This window comes from Melanaphis sacchari, unplaced genomic scaffold (assembly GCF_002803265.2).
Source record: "Melanaphis sacchari strain LSU unplaced genomic scaffold, SCAv2.0 Contig48_pilon_pilon, whole genome shotgun sequence".
In the NCBI taxonomy this organism is placed as follows: domain Eukaryota; kingdom Metazoa; phylum Arthropoda; class Insecta; order Hemiptera; family Aphididae; genus Melanaphis; species Melanaphis sacchari.
Genome location: NW_020271327.1, coordinates 552,755 through 570,687, shown reverse-complemented (window position 1 = coordinate 570,687; position 17,933 = coordinate 552,755). Strand labels below are relative to the sequence as shown.

The window sequence follows — 17,933 nt, the reverse complement described above, 5'->3', positions numbered from 1 at the left end:
AAAATAAACCTATAATAATTATTGAACTGTACGATCTTAAAACATAACTGACATATTCACATATTTGTTTGAGATAAAGTATGATTAAATTAATTAAAGTATTTGTTAGTTTTAAAGACTTTATCAAAGCTCACACTGACCTGTATATACACAAAATTAAATTTTCTCATTTACATAAATGCCAATATTATGCATCAGGTCAAATGCTGAACCACAATAGTAATACACTTATTTATTAGCATGATTTTAGTATTAAATAATTTTAGTTGTAGTTATGAGCAAATTACATTAACTACTATTTTTATTTCAATCGTTTGCTTATATAATAATATTGTTATATTATTAATTCGCAGGTCTGGCAACTGTAGGCGGTATCTGTTCGGAGAAATATTCATGTATTATCGCAGAGTTTGGCTCTACAGACGCTCTAGGAAAACCGTACCCGTCTGCGGGCTTTACTTCCGTATACATATTAGCACACGAAATAGGCCACAGGTATTTTTACTAAAACTTTTTTTTGATAAAAATGTTACCTTATTATTTTTATTATACGTATGATCGAAACGAAACGAAAACCCCCAAAAAAAGTACGGTTTCACGTGTCGGTTGAAAACAATTTTCAGTAGTATAAAATGGATTAAATGAAAATTTAATAATTTTGTACCGCTTACGTCGTCATCGTAATTACTCTCATCGTGTTCCGTCACATCGATCCAACGATAATAAATGAGAGAAAATACTAACCTTTAGTGGTGTATACGTACATTACCCGTCATCAAAGACCTAAGGTCCCGTGAATAATTAATTACTGTTAAAAACATATACCTTATCATATTAAAGATTCGCCTTTAATGTTTTTGAGGTTCACTTGAAAGGCGGCGATGAACACATGTTGTCGACGATACTTTTATACAACTCGCGACTTTTTACCACGTCAAATTTTAAAGACGCAACAAAAAATTTAGGAGTCTAGGTGCAGATCAAAGTTATTATGTATTAACTTAATTTACTTTCAAAGTCTTGGGGGTCCTCTTATGAAATGATGAGGCCTCTTTTAAGGTGTTAAGCACCAACAGCACCCATCGTTAGTCGTGACAAAAGTCTATCGTATTTATACGTTTTTAGTTGTGTAATTACGAAGGGAGAGGAATTTGAGTGTCATATTTCTCTCAACTATTTTTTTTTTTTTTTTAAATATTTGCACACCACCTTCGTGTACTTATTTAATACTACTCATGTATATTTTATGGAAATAATACGAAAATAAAAAACAGAATTCTCTATGTTAACTGTGCCTATATTACTAAAATAATACTATTGTATAAATATGTTATATTGCATTGTGGTAAAAATAAAAATAAGCTACTAAGTGGTCGAATATATTATTTTATCGCTGAACGACGATGAATAATGTATTACTCTATCAATTGTACGTGAATATTTAAATAATATTTATTTATTTGCAAGTGTTCATATATATTATATACATGTACTTCTCTTATACATATCACAATAATTGTATCGAGAAGTGTGTAAGATATACACGATATTTTTTTAGGGGTGATAATATGTAAAATGTATAAAAATGTCATCCTCCTTCTTCCCACTTGTATGACAAAATTACACCACAGTAAGTCTTTAATATTTGGTCGATATTTTTTTATGTAACATCTTCTATAATATATGAGCACAGCTCAAGTTCACCAAATTGACGTAATTCCGCCCCTCTATAAAGACATTTTTTTTTTTATGAGTGGCGTAACCAACATTTATATAATATTATTTTAGTCATTTCGCTATATTATATTCGTCGATATTTTTCCAAACGTTTCGTTCGCGGGTCTCGCTGTGATCTTACCGCTTTATAAAACAACACCAGAATGTTTACGTTACGTCCAAATGTTTATTTGATGTTCGAAACGATGACCTTAATTATCGAAACCCACCCGTGGTCCTGCGCAGTAGTTACATTTAAAGTACCACTAGGAACCCGAAAAAGTGCAGGTTTGTGTCAAATCAAGGCTTAATATAGTATACTTTAACAGTATATAAGTTAGATATTACAATATCTGCAGATTTTTTGCTTATTAGTACGATAAAGATGAGCTCTGTAGAAGCTCATAAGAAGTAAGGAAAAAATATCTCAATATATATTAGTTAGCTAAACAGTAAACGATAATTTTATTTATAAATTAATCATTTATGCGCCGTACTACATTATTGTAATTATCTGCAGACATATTTTTTGCCGGTATTCAGAACATCTTACGTCAACTGCGTTGACATCAACAGAATGACAAAGTATTACGATGATAGTAATAATAATAATACAGCACGTCGATGTCGATGCTGTATTTCCAAAATGTAATATAATATTATATTTTTTTGTCGATTTACTAGTCGGAAGAAATTAATCATCGAATCATATTTTGTCAGTCCTTCTAGGCACGTTATTAATAAACATTCCACAACAACGTTTTAACAGAAAATTTATATTTTCATTTTTGTTTATATGTAGACTAAGTATAATATTATATTAAACGTGACAGTCTTTAATGACTTACCATTAATACAGAAAGAAGTCTTACCGCAAACGAATACATTTATGCGCAACCATTCCTGTTAACAAATTTCTAACAAAATTATCACGCAAAATTAGGATTGATGATAATGCGAAATGAATCAAAAATTAAAGGTTTTTATATTTGGTATTGGACATGGGAACATACATTTGTAAGACATCAACTCAGCTATAATTTTCTTTTTTAACGTATATTATCTGATACTGTATCGGATGCTGATCAGAAGGTTAGATTATTGATTATATTAAAATATAATGTGTACAGTGTACATAATTTAATATTGTAAACTATACTTCTATATTTATAGTTTGATATTTCATATATTAAATGTTTTTGAAAAATTCAATGAAAATAGAAAACTTTAATTGAGAAGCGTACCTATATCATTATATAATCAATTAGCCTTTTTTTTATTACTTTATTTTATTTTACCCAACAAGTAAATAACTATGTTTTAATGAATAACACTAAAATTAACACTCATACTGGGTTTGAATCATTTTTAGTTTTAATTTTTGATTCATTTTTTCCGTCTTTATTTATATACTTATAGTGTATAATATTCATTTAATTTAATTATCTTACTATTAAAAAATATTTCATGTGCTTTTATTATAATAATATTATGTTATTTTAAGTAAAAACATAAATATTAATTTACGTGTTTTTGTAAAATAATTGTTTTTTGTTTACTTAAAGGTTTATACCTGTTTCCTTAGGAACAAAAATAATGCATGATAACAGAATTCATTTTTTTTACATAAATAACATGATTGTATAAGTTGTTCAGTAGTAACACTACCTTAACGCGTTATTTTTATTTTTTTAAATTTTTAATTAAAACTGTTAATCATTAAATAATAATTAGGCCACAAAACTAACTTTTTTTTAGGTTTATAGGGGAATTTCTAGGAATTGTGACAGTGTTAAGGTTTAATATGAGACGGAAGTTAGGAATGGAATTTTTTTTTTTTAAATGTTACTGTTTTTTTATGGATAGTTAGATCGCTATATAATATTAAATTTAAAACATAAGGTGAGGAATTGGTGATTTTACAAAGGATAATATTTAAGAAAATTTGAATTTTGTCAGTGTTTAATTTTTTAGTATTTCCTTGGAGTTTAAGACCATAAGTTCATATTGGCTTAAACAGGAATTTATATAATAGAAGTTTTGTATTTAATTTAGCGTACTTGTTGTTAATAATTTGAGTTTTAATTAAACAGAGGATTTAATTTAAGGCAAGCCTTTTTATTTTGATGTGGTATGACCAAGTGAGCCGGCAGTCAATAGTTATACCTAAGTATTTAGTTGATTGAGAGGTAGGAATTTGAATATTATCTAGAAAAACAACAGAGCAGGGAGGAATGCAAAGAATGAATATGTGTGATTTTGATCGATTGACTTTGAAATATCAAAATGTATACCAAGCACCTATAAAAACAAGGTAGTTTTGACAATTAAGGGAAGCTGTGTAAACATCCTTATGAATATAAATAATAACCTTGTTATCTGAAAACTTAGCAACTGTTGTGCTTGGAGAAAATGGTTGGGTTGATCGGTAACATAGATATTGTATAATATTGAGGATAGGACATCCTTCTGTGAAACACAGGCACTAATCTTAGCTTTACCCAAATATGATAAACCAATCTTCATCTGAAAATAACAGTTGGAGGACAACACTTTATTAACAAGTAGTAAGTTGAGAAGGAGAAAAATTCTAACTTTCGAAAACTATCATTCATATCTGTCACCGAGGCCCAGTATACATTTTGAAGTATCATCAAGTAATTTGAACCGTCCTAACCAAAGGAAACACAGTGGACTAGGTAGTAACGATAAAATTTAGTTTTCCCGTAATTCTGATAATTAATACATTGGTTTATAGATTTAGACTTGTAAGGTTATTTCACTTTTATTTTGATGTAAATGTCAGATGATAGCTTATAATGTCATTTGATTGAATAGTTAGCTCGAGGTCCACAAAAAAGGTTGTTGGTTTTTATTGACTTTGTGAAGTAAACTAATTACCCGTTTGACCTCAAATAAGCGCAATGTTAGTTCCAATTTAATTAGTTTTGTGAGAGTGTGGTCAGGGGGAAATTCCGTATTCAGTATTTTGTTCCTCTAGAAAATCAACCAGTATTCTGTATAATACTGGGTTTGATATCATTATTTTAAAGCGATCAGTAGAGGATTTGCAAAAGAAATTTTCTATGTTGATTAGTTCAATAAGGTTTGTGCAAAGGTCAGTACATAGTTAATAACAGCTTTTACAAATATTGGTGGAGGAGAGATTTGATACCGATATTGATACCCTCTGTCAAGATTTTTATTGAGAGAATCTAGAAAAATATCATGCTATGAAGACGTGTGTACTGGTACATCTTAAAATAAAACTTCAAAGCAATTTGTTGTAAAAAATAACGTTTTGTTGTTTATTATTGGCGATACATTTTAATCATTAATAAAGGATTGGTTTTTTAATTTACTTTGATTTTTTGGCGAGGCTGGGTCCAACTGTCCAACAGAGAATGTTGCATGGCAGTATTGACTTGACAACCGACTTAGAGACTATTCTGTTGGTAAAAATTAAAACTGTTTAAATGAGCAGACTGTATAATTATGCTGTTGCTGTAATGGTTAAATTTAAATTTATGTTTTTAGACGTAGAGTGCGGCGTAATTATTATGCAGCATAGACGTAGACACCCGCCGAGGTGGCAGCGATAAGGAAGGCCAAAATAAGTTAGCGTGAGATAACAAAACAGTAGGTAACGACAGCGTTATAATAATAAATGATATTTCTATAAAAAAAAAAAAATATTTTGTAAAGGAAAAAAGAAAATTTACACATAGCGTAAACATGACAGCTTTAGTTAAATAATAACGCAAATTATAAAACAGCTGCAAATATAATAATGAACCTTGTAGTCCATTGTTGAACGTGTAGAGGCTCATATGGTTATTAACGAATGTTAGGATTTAAATAATTATATAATCTATGCGGAATAATAGCGAATACGTATATTAACAGAAATAGCAATGAAAATAAATTCACAGATTACACACAATTATTCGTTAATACTATTCGATTTATAAAAACAATATTAAAGCAATAAGAAAAATAAAAAACTATTACTACGAAACGGGGAGATGCAATGCTGTCACATCGCGTTCCGCGCGTAAGAACTTAACTACTGTCAATAGTATTTAAAATAATAACAGTAATAATAATAATAATAATAATAATAATTCTTAAAACGGAATTAAATAAAACCTGACGAAGTGCGACAGACCGGTGTACACACAACGGTTCCTAATCGCGAGCTGTAAATTCTTATGAAATAAAACTTTTGTATTAAGAATAAAATCAATATTTTACAATACTTGTTAACGTATATCTATTCAAAGTTTTATAAATTCTAAAAATTTTATAAATTTTTTTCAGTTTTATTTATAAGTTTGTTTTTATACTTTGACAATGATAACTGCACTTATATTCATTAATATTTATCTGTCCAGCCTGATTAATTTGCTATTTGTGATTATATTAGTTAGCGAAAAAATCTTCTAACTAAATAATTGCTACAGTTAAACCTTTCTTATAACAGAGCTCATAAACATGCCTTAATAAAGGACAGATTTTTGGACTATAATATAGTATAGGTCAGTGGTTCTTAACGGGGGCGGTACCGCCCCCTTGGGGGCATTTCGGTCTCTCTGGGGGGCGATAGTTTTGAAGGGGGCGTTGAGGGGGCGGTAAGCTTTTTCAAGCTCGGAGATGAAAAATAATACAATAATTGAACGTGAAATCAGAATAGTTGTAATTGCGACAATTGCGTACGCTATGTAACGGTATACGGCATGTTATCTAATCGCATTTTACGTATCGGGAACGTCCTGTTTATAATAGATTTATTTTTACGTTTTCAACCATAGCTCTGGACTATTGTATACTGTTCCTTGCACTCTTGCAGTACGTGATTTATATCGTTACAGTGAACGTCGCGTTTTCGAATAAACTAGTGCGTTTTTCTGACAACACTAATAAATATTTTTATAATGAGTGATCATAGTGCAAAAAAGAAGTGCCGTCAGTATTTAGTAGAGTACCTAAAGTTTGGTTTTATCGCATCACCACTTAATGTACAGTTACCGTTGTGCCTTATATGTGAAAAAACATTTTCGAATGAGGCAATGAAGCCATCAAGAATGAAAGATCATTTATCAAAAATTCATTCCGATAAACTGGAGAAACCACTTTCGTTTTTTCAGGCTCTTAAAGCAAAAATTGAAAAACGGTCTACTGTGAATAGTTTATTTAAAAAACAAACATCTGATCTTGATAAAGGACTTGTCGCTTCGTACAAGGTGTCTTTATTGATAGCAAAAAACAGTAAACCTCATTCAATCGGTGAAACTCTTATTTTACCGGCTCTCAAGGAAATAATCGATACTATGCAAGGAGAGGGTACTAGCAATAAGATGATTAAGTCAATTCCTTTGAGCAATGACACTGTCTCCAAAAGAATTGATGAAATGGCAGATGACATCGAAAACAAACTTATAAATTATTTAAGAGAAAATAATTTTGCACTACAGATTGACGAATCAACTGTGACAGATAATAAAGCTATATTACTAGCTTACGTGAGGTTCATTAATGAACGTAAAGAAATCGTCGAGGAATTATTGTTGGCTACAAGTTTGATCACTGATACCAAAGGGTCGTCGATTTTTCAAGCGGTGGAGGAATATTTTACCAGAAAAAATGTCCCCTTGACAAATATTATTGCATGCGCAACGGATGGCGCTCCTTCGATGACCGGTCGTCATGTTGGGTTTATAGCCCACCTTAAAAAAGCTGCCCCAGGTGTTATTTGTGTTCATTGTGTTATACATCGCCAACATTTAGCTGCTAAAAACTTAAGCAGTGTGCTGCACGAAACCCTTCAATTCGTCATAAAAGCTGTAAACAAGATTAAAGCAACTTCACTCAATGACCGCATGTTTCGAGAACTTTGTCATGATAATGATGAAGATTTTGAAAGATTACTTTTGCATACTGCAGTAAGGTGGCTTTCCAAAGGAAAATGTTTGTGTCGTTTTTTTGCATTATTTGACTCTATCATTGAATTTCTCGATAAAATTGATCCTGTCTTAAAAGAAAATTTGAAGCAACGAAAAATTGAGATTGGGTACCTCACAGATATTTTTGAAAAAATGGTTTAATTCAAATTAATTAATATATTGATTTGTATAATTATGACAATAATAAAACAGCCATATTTATACTACGTAGAATCTCTTAAGTCAAAATTAAATAAGACTAAATTTAGTTTAGATTAGCGATTCCTCCGGATTAATAATGCTTTTTTTAAGATATTCAAATGACTAATACATTTTGTTTCACCTTAATTAAACCGTTTTGATAAAAAATTGCAATAAAATATATTTTATATATATATATATGCAATTTAATAAGATATTGTTATAATTATCTAAGTAGGAAGCCAAGTTAATTTAATTCAATTATTTATAAGTGAATAAATAAATACTTTTTTTTTTTTTTTGATTAGTGGTTAGAGCTTTTATTTAGTAAAAAAATTATTCAACAATAAACTGTAAGCAAGCGTAAAAGTGCGAAGAATACACCTAATAGCATTGTATGTGTGTTAAATATTTGCGTAAATGTGATTTATAAAATAATAGATTAATATATAAAGCAAGCTTATCACTTAATTATGATTTTTAAAATACATATATTTTATTAACAAATATAACTTATGAACATGTTTTATATGGAAAATTATTTATTTATTTTATTTTAATAGTTTTATATTATTTTTTTTTATAATAATAAATGTATCATATTAAATATTTATTTTTAAATAAAAGGTTTAGCACATTTTCTTCACAAACAGCGGTCGCCTGTGATTTATAAAAAGTAATTCTACGATGCAGTTAGCTAGGGGAATTAAAAATTTAAAACTTAAGAAGTTATAATACCTAAAATTAATACATCCTACTGCATTATTAATAGTAAAATGTATTACATTAATAACAATAAAAATATTTCATAAATTTAACAGACGGTCTTCCTAAATAATAATTTTTCATATCTAATGATTAATAATTAAATTCAAAATGTACGCTTTTCTAATTTATTAATGACAAATTGCATTTGACATTTACTGCATTGCAGAGTGGATACCATATTCTATCTTTTTCAATAACTTATGTTTCTCAGATACTTCTTTTACCCTTTCTGCCTCTTTGGGACGACCGATATTTAGAGATTTTACTATATTAAATATTATATTTAAATCAGTATAAAATAATATAGACAAATTAAGTAGAATACATTTGATTTAAAAAATATAAAACATTTTTTTCTACAGTTTAGGTATGCATCATGATGGCAATACAAACAATTGTCCAAAAGAAGGATTTATCATGTCGCCATCGAGAGGAATAACTGGAGAATTGTTATGGTCAGAATGCAGTGCACGCGTTGCAGAAAATCTCAAGTAAAACAATTAATATGGTATTTTAATTCAATAAAATTTGCGAATTACCAAGCAATATTACATGCATTGTTTTTGTTGATAATTGGTAATAATTAAGGCTCAAGAGTTTTAGGAATTGCATATTGCTCTAAATGCTCTCAATTTATAGCAGATCAAGATAGAAATCTGAACTGTGAAATGGAGAGTTAAAAAATTGAAAATACGTATTTTGTCAATTTTAGCTAAAATAAGTGCACATTTTATTGATTTTATACGCATATTATGCATATTTCATATTTTGAAAAAATTTATTTTTACTTTCTTAACTAGTATATTTCAATTAAATAAATATTGAATGTAAAACTTAAAATTTTCTTTGAAGGTATTTCTCGTAATTTTAAAAATTCTGAAAAAATATTTTTAGTTATATTTTTAGCTCAATAAGATACCAAAATGCCAACCATTTATAAATTGTTTTCAGTTATAAACAGTTTTTATGTATATTATTATTTTATTAATTTATTAACAACATCTAATATTTTTTTTTTTTTTTTGGAATTCAGAATAATTTTTTGCATATTTAACATAATTTTTAATGTATAATTTGTAATTTTTTCATGCATATTTTGCTTATTTTGCTCCTACAACTTCCGAGCCCTAGTAATAATTAAATTTTTATACACGTATGATAAATAAAATACGAACAGTATTTTTTATATATGCGCAGATAAATAAGTAAATTAACAAATACATTTATAAAAACAATTTATTTTGATTTAATGTTTATCTACAGAAATTAATTAACTTAAACTTATCTAATGTTTACAATTTGTTTAGACTAATAAGTATATTATTATTAACGATTTCACAAAAAAATAGTTAAAAAGAAGGAATTTTTATTTACTACCATAAAACAACTTATCAATTTACATAATTAAGAAAACTAAAACATTTTAATGTTTATTCAAAACGTAGTCTTTAAATAATTTTATTTTTAATTATTTATTTTAAACTTAAATTAACTCTTTTAGAGTTTTAAGATAAGTCATCAAAACTAAGTCATCGAAACCTTTTTTTGATTTTAAACAATTAATAAGTCAAAGAGAATTTTAATCACAAATAATGTCTAGACGCTAATAAATAATAAGTATTTTCATTTATTTTGTTTATAAAATTAAATTGTATACAACTTATTTTTTTTCAAACTCAAGTTTTAAACACACAAATACTTATAGAAATTTACTGAAAATTGAAAGATGTTATCCACATTTTAACAAAATGTGTTATAGGCACATTATAATATTATATTCAATGTAATTTAAAATAATAAATCAATATTACTAGCATTTTTAAATATTAAATTTATTATAATTTCAAAAATAATTCAATTTAAAATGCCTTTGAATGCAAATTACTTACGAATAAAATGATTAAAAATATAATTTAAACATTTATTTTTCTATTTTGTGGAAAGCCAAAATTCGTTTTCGAGTAGCAAATGATAATATTCTAATAATTTGGTAAATGCAAACTATTTAATTATTATTATTCTACGTCATAATAATATAACTGTGATCGTTTTTTTTTTTATTTCGTTCGCTGAAAATTAAAAATAATTGTTCGGGATTTTCCGAACGAATTCGCATTTATTTAATTATTATTAAAATGTACAACACATATATTCAACAACGCGTTGTAGACTTGCTGAAGTGTAGTCAACACATTATGATCATAATTATTATTCTACGTCGGGCTAACGTAATATAATTTTCTGTCGGCATTTTTTTTTTTACTCCAGCAATTTTGAATGTCTCTTCAAGCAGTCTAGTAGTCGACATTCGGCTACAGTCCAAAAGTTAAATCACAACAAATTCGCTGACAAACCTGGCCAAGCGTGGGACGCAAAAAAGCAATGTGAATTGCTGTTATTGGACAACGACGCTCGGGTAATGAGCATTGAAACAAATTTGGACTCGTCGCAACAACAGCCAGAAGTAAGTTTGTTGTCACGACAACGGTCATGCAATAACACCTTATTTAACAAACACGTCGAGTATAATATGTTTATAGTCTTCAACTAACCCCCGCACAACGTACCTGTTCATTGTAGTGGAAACAAAAGTAGAGCGATACGTTTATTAGGAAATATAAGATTTTTCGGTGTCCTGACTGCTGCTTCTGTTATTTTTAGGATAACTTTATAATCTTTAGTTTCTAAAATCGTTTTTGTTCCTAATCAACGTATACAAATATAACTGAATGATTTATCGAACAAGTTGTTACAAAATTCGGTATCATACATCATACTTGTCGCCGTGGATATTAATAAGGACCCTGGGTTAAAAAAAAAATAATAGCACTAGCTCTCAGTAGTTCTCTAAAATAATTTATTTCGCTTTTTAAAAAAATAAATATTTATTCGACAAATGTAGTTTTAAAAACAAAAACTAAATCTAGTGTGAAATATTTCTATAACTGTTATCATTTTAACTTATAATATAATAATTAACCATTTGTTCCATAGGTTCAATAAAGCGTAATATTAAAAAAAAAAATGCATACATTGTATTGTATAATGGAAGATATCCCTTAAGAAGTAGTAGAACAAATTATTTAAGTTCTTTTTAATTGTACACCTAATGCGTATCCTGTGCTTGTCGGAAAATCAGCGATAAATTTATAGTGTTATATTATTATATATCTATATACTTAAAATATTATTGTTATCATTTTACTTTTTTTTCGGCGTAGTCGTATTTTGTAGTAAGACTCTAATAACTCATTTCGTTTATACATAATATGTATAATGTTTACTATTGGTTATGCAATTCTATGATAATTACATCAGAACATAAAATATTATATACAAATATTTTCCCTACCCAGACTTTGGTAGGAAAGGGTTTGTTTACATTCGTTATTCCTAACTCTAGACTAAGCAAGAGGATAAACATCATCCAGTTTTATACTAGCAGATCTAAAATACAAATCCAAGATACGGTTACATAGTTTTCTTGTATTGATTTAATACAACATAATTTTTTTTTCACTATTTATGTCTTTCATATTATCACTATTCATTAATATTGTTTTCTTTTCTCTTGAAAGCTAATCAAATTTACTTATTGTGCTTTTATAAGTATAGATTTTAAAAATCTTCTGATTAAATAAAAAAAAAAAAAAAAATGTACATCGTAATAAAAAAACTCGTTTGTATTGTTGAATGACGTTTGTAACTTTTTATGTATATACGTTTTTTCGTAATTATTACTAAAGAATATTACTTATATTGTGTTTTATTAAATTTTTCGCAAAAATTCAGTTCAAGATACCTTTTACCTACCTATAGGACATCCGTATAAGCGTTTGTACTTTTGTTCTTGCTTATCAAAATTATTTAATGTTGGTATAAATAGTTAAATGCACAGTTTAAACTTTCCAAAATATAACATAGATTTTATACTCAATCAACAAATATTTTTAGTTATTTTAAAAACACAATGACTTTTTAAAATATCGGTATAGAAACATTAAACGTTATAGATTTATAACAGTCAATAATATATACAAGTGTTTAGAGCTTAAGAAACAAAGATTAAATAGTGTATTCTATATTTGTATATCCATTAGGAATATCTATAGTGCATTTATAATACACTATATAATATTCTCTCTGTTCATCTAAACTTTAAATATTGATAAATTATATACTAAATAATTGGCAAAACAAAAACCGATAATAATAACTGTATACTGGTTGTTTATTAAAAATGGACTGATACTGAATAAAAAAATTAGGTGTATCTTTTAAAATTAAAAGTGTAACAATAACCTTATGATATAAAGTATACACAAATTGATAAAAATTGGATGATAAAACGAAAGTGGACTAATCAAATCATTCTATGAATAAATTATAAATTACATCGTAAATATCTACTGATTCTTTCAAAAAGTTTGTTAACAGTCGTGCTATCAAATAAAATGTTGGTCTTGTTAAATCAAATACATTTTTAAAGAGAAAACACGAACACGGGTACGATTGTCAGTTCGTCAAAATATAGTATTATGATTCACAAATTAATGGATCAGCAATTAATCATCGGAACTTTTTATTTATTACAAATATACATCATAACTTATAAATAGATATAATTTTAATAATAATATAACTGCTCCGCATTCAGTATACATATGAAACGCATATCAGTTGACAGTATTTAGACATTATGTAGTTAATTTTATGGTATTTTGCGTAGGATATATGTGAAAATTTACAATGCGAAACGCCAAATCGCCCTGGATATTATTTTGCTGGACCAGCGTTAGAAGGAACCGCGTGCGGACCCAGCTCGGTAATTATACACGCATTATTATATTTACACTTATACATATTTATGCACAGCACGTGATAATATGTCATTTTAAAAGTTTTTTTTTCTTTTTCTTCTTCTCTCGTTTGCTTTGTTTTCTAGACGCTATAAAACAGTGGTGTTGGTAATTATAAGTTGAACACCCGTCGTTTAAAATTTAAAACAAAAATGGCACGACGCGTGAAGATTCGCCCGATACGCTATCATACTTATTGTCAGTGACTATTTTTAAAGTGGACATATTCAAATTATATTATATTGTCCGCTATAGCCTATAGGTACCTACCAAATATATTTGCTTAAAAATTTTTATCTTATTAAATATTTTTAACAATTATCACCTAAAGATGAAGACTTAAATCATTTGCATTTTTTTTTTTTGTTTTGAAATAAAATCTAGCAAAGTGGTATGGAAATGTATGGCATGCAACTACCTATTATTATTTTAGAATTCTTGGATTAAATGTTTATATTGGTGGTTTTTTCGTTGAATATTTTCAACTTTGAAACAACGCAGTTGATATTAAAAAAAAAAAAAACTAATTAATTTTTAAAATATTAAAATATTGAAAAAAATAAACATTGTGCTCAAGCATAAGTATCTGTTATTTCAAAATATAAGAGAAAAATATTTAAGTTTTGAGAAGAGAACGTAGTTTTGGTTTATTTTTTTATTTTTATGAAGAACACGTCTAAATTGCTATGTCCCACATATACTGGACAAAGAATTAAACGGTTAATATTGAATCCCCATAAAATTCAAACCCTATAGTTGCCTGGTTTGGTAACAATTATATTTTTTCAAAAACATATAAAATAAAGTATGTTATAAAATTTAAAGAAAAAAAATAGATACGATTATAAATCAACTTAATATTTATTTATAGGTAAATTTATCCTACATGGGTATTAGGTATACTGTTTAACAATATTCACAATAACGGCATATAAATGATTTTTTTTTCTTGCAAATCAGGAAGTATGTATGTTCTGTTGCGCTAAGTATGACCAGAAAAATAAATAAAAGTTGTTGTACATATAATAATATATAGTTTAGCTTAATTCAATCAACCGATTTGACGTAAACACTTTTTTTTTAATCCACTTTAAATTGAAAAAGCTTTTTATGGATTCCCCAAGATTGAACCTATTTTTGTCAATTTTTTTTTTTTCGAACGCAGTGGTGCGAGGCGGGAAAATGCGTTAAAGGCAAACCGAAAAAACCTAAAAAGATCATAAAAGGTGGATGGAGTCAGTGGAAGGTGCACGAGTGTACGTCAGGGTGTATACATAAGTCAAAAGGTATGTGGTGGGTTTTTTTTTTTTTTTTTGTTGTTTATTTTCTACACTCTTTTTCATCACCACGTAATCACAATGCACTCCAACAATATACTACGTTTGTAGGTTTTAGATCCAGAACGAGGACGTGCAACAATCCTAAACCGGTAAATACGATTGAGGGATGTGAGGGACCCAGACACGAAGCCGTTCTCTGCAAAGACGACAAGGTATATTTTGATATTATGTATAATATATATTTATATATTCTAGTCTAAATTTACAATTATCGACATAAGTCTTGTCAACTATTTATATTTAAAGTCATTTATATAAAAAATTTAAGCCACTTATTTTTAAAGCTGACTTACGCATGTTGTATACCTATAAGCGAAATGTTTATAGTGGTCGCTGTAAAACTTAATACCAATCTAATTTGTGTGTCTTCATTTTAAACAAGTCGAGAATTAATTGTCCATACCTTTTTTGATTCATTACAAATCATGACGTGCCATAATTAATTTACGAGTATTGTTTATAAACAATTTGTCTTGTGTCTTGTAGACATGTCAGAAGTCTAAAAAAATTACTGCCGCGGAATACGCGACAGCCAAGTGCAAGGAATTAGCTTCCATACTGCCGGTGTTGGACAAGGAGTACTCAGGCCTACAAGCACCTCACGAAAATGGTTAGTGCAATCTATGTTAATGGATTTCGAATTTACGTATATTATATAATATTTGCATATTAAGTGCCTGTTACTTTAAATTAAAACTATTTTGATGAACAATTTAACCGAACGAAATATTCAATTCTGATAATGTAAAATAAAACACGTTGATTATTTTAACACAATTTAAAATAATTTCCAACAACAAACAGCATCTATAGTATAGTTATGGAGGTTCCTAGACTTAAGATATCTTGCCAGTTATACTGTTTTAATTATATTATATATTATATATTAAATATGTACCTATTATTTTTACTCAATGTTTAGTTAATTTATTAAATTCTATATAAGCATAATAGATTGGCATGTTTGGATAAACGATTAATTTTTCAATAGGTTAAAAATAACAATTTATTATAATCGATATAATCTAAATAAATATATATAAATATTTCTTTAAAGTGTATAACTATTGTATTACATAATCATATAAAACTTCGTTTTTTTTTTATTATTTTTTTTTATTTTTTGTAGTAGTAATATTAGTAAATAGCACGTGTGCCTTGTGGGCTTAAACTTTGATCAAAGTACACATGGTGCACAATAATTAGTCAAAAAAAAAAAAAAGTATATACGCTGTTATCAATTGTGCACAGACAACATTATTTAGTAGTTGTTTAGTTTTTTTTTTAAAGTTTCATAATATCATCATAAGCACGTTACGGCGTATAGCAGTCATGTTTTTAAAGCTCATTTTAAAAGTGCTCGCGTGTTTGCTAATATACTGAATAAATACAAAACCGTTGTGTTCAATCAGGTGTATCTAACTTATAACTTATAATGCGCGTTTAACTAGCTCCGTTTAAAATGATCACCTTGTAAACATTTTAATAGTTTGGTGTTTTTCTTTCTAATGATCCTGTTACGATGTAACGATTATATTAACAATTGTTGTCGTAGTGATTGCTATGCGTTGTTTTGACAAAATATTATTACAATAACAATAAATAATAATAATCATTGGTGGTTATGATTGTCATGCCATCGTCGCGATCACAGCGCAATCATTACGACATAATCAGATATTATAATCGAGATTGGGAATTAACGAGTTAAATATATTGAGTTACTTTTAGCTAAGTAATATAATAAATTATTTTTTTTAAGGTAAATGTTTTTACTTAAATTTGTTTCCATGATACGTAGATACTCATTAGTCAATTTGTTTTATAACTATGTTAAGTTAAATTATTTTCCTAATATAGACATAGATTTAGCAGATACATTATATTACTATTATACCTACCATACTTTCATAGATAATTAAAATCTCACCCAATTACATTACTAATAATTGACGAGATTCATCGTTGTTTTCGATCTATACTTTAGATTTATTATCATCTAATATTATATGTTTGTACCTACTCCTACAGCTACACCAATATAACCAAAGTAACAATAACCGAACTCCTAAGCAGATCTAAAAATATATTATTATTAAATTTTTAATGAAAAAAAAAACAAAAATGAAAGGTCTTAATCTGGGTTATATTATGTTAAACGCGAATAAAAAATTAATTATATTCACAATTGAATCTCTCATCAACCCGTTAAAAATCATTTAAAATTGATTAGCTATCGTTAAAAATTGGCCTCAAATTAATTATTTATGTATTAATCTGCTGTGTTCCTTAAATTAAGTACATTAATATAAAACTATTAGATACAATTCAATTTATAGATTTTCAAACCAAACATTATTTTATTTCCTTAAATACATTTCAACAATTGTGTTTAGCTTAAAAAAAAAAAAACCGATTACCTCTCTGTCTAGCATGGTTGTAATCCGAGGATTTTTCGTTTCCTGCCAAATCGACATCGTAAGCGTGAGTAATTTTATCGTTTTTAATTCAGTTAATGAATAAACACATTGAACGATATTCATTAAATTTTAGTTTTTAATGTACAAGTAAAACAATAAACACTATACCTATTACTAAACTTATTCATTTTTATTCGTTATTAAAATATAATAATAAAATATTCAAAAACGCGGCTGCTCGATAAGTATTAGTATATTTTTTTTCGTATACTCACTAAGGACTGTTCGAAAAATAAAATACTTATGACTAAGCTGCTGAATTCGTTTTATTCGCACAGAATTTACAAAGAAACTTTAATTATTGTTTGATGCTCGCTTTTTAGAATTGTCGTAAAATATTATATTATGGGATATATAGGTTAGAGTACCGTTATATTGTTATCGGTGCGTCAAAAACACGATCACAATATTATTATTGTGATTATTGTTATTACAACTACAACAATCTGTATATTATTGTGAACTATTTCAGTATATCACAAACAGACTGCTATTTAATATTATTGTATCTATATTATTATCAGTTTGAATTTATTCTCTCTATAGGTGTTTCTATCTCTCACGAAATTGCATATTTTCTTTATACTTACTCTATTTACACGATATTGCATTATTTTACTAGTAATT

The 17,933-nt window shown here is 27.6% G+C and overlaps 1 protein-coding gene across 1 annotated transcript in view; it reads left to right on the top strand.

Moving 5' to 3' along the window:
- The window catches only part of LOC112598498 (A disintegrin and metalloproteinase with thrombospondin motifs adt-2-like), a 44,406-nt gene that overhangs the window by 20,946 nt on the left and 5,527 nt on the right, over nucleotides 1–17,933 (top strand). Inside the window, exons 10-16 of the mRNA XM_025344981.1 lie at nucleotides 354–495; nucleotides 8,990–9,118; nucleotides 10,896–11,091; nucleotides 13,357–13,452; nucleotides 14,652–14,772; nucleotides 14,875–14,978; nucleotides 15,313–15,436. Coding sequence (XP_025200766.1) covers nucleotides 354–495; nucleotides 8,990–9,118; nucleotides 10,896–11,091; nucleotides 13,357–13,452; nucleotides 14,652–14,772; nucleotides 14,875–14,978; nucleotides 15,313–15,436 — 912 coding nt within the window. The remainder of the gene's footprint in view (nucleotides 1–353; nucleotides 496–8,989; nucleotides 9,119–10,895; nucleotides 11,092–13,356; nucleotides 13,453–14,651; nucleotides 14,773–14,874; nucleotides 14,979–15,312; nucleotides 15,437–17,933) is intronic.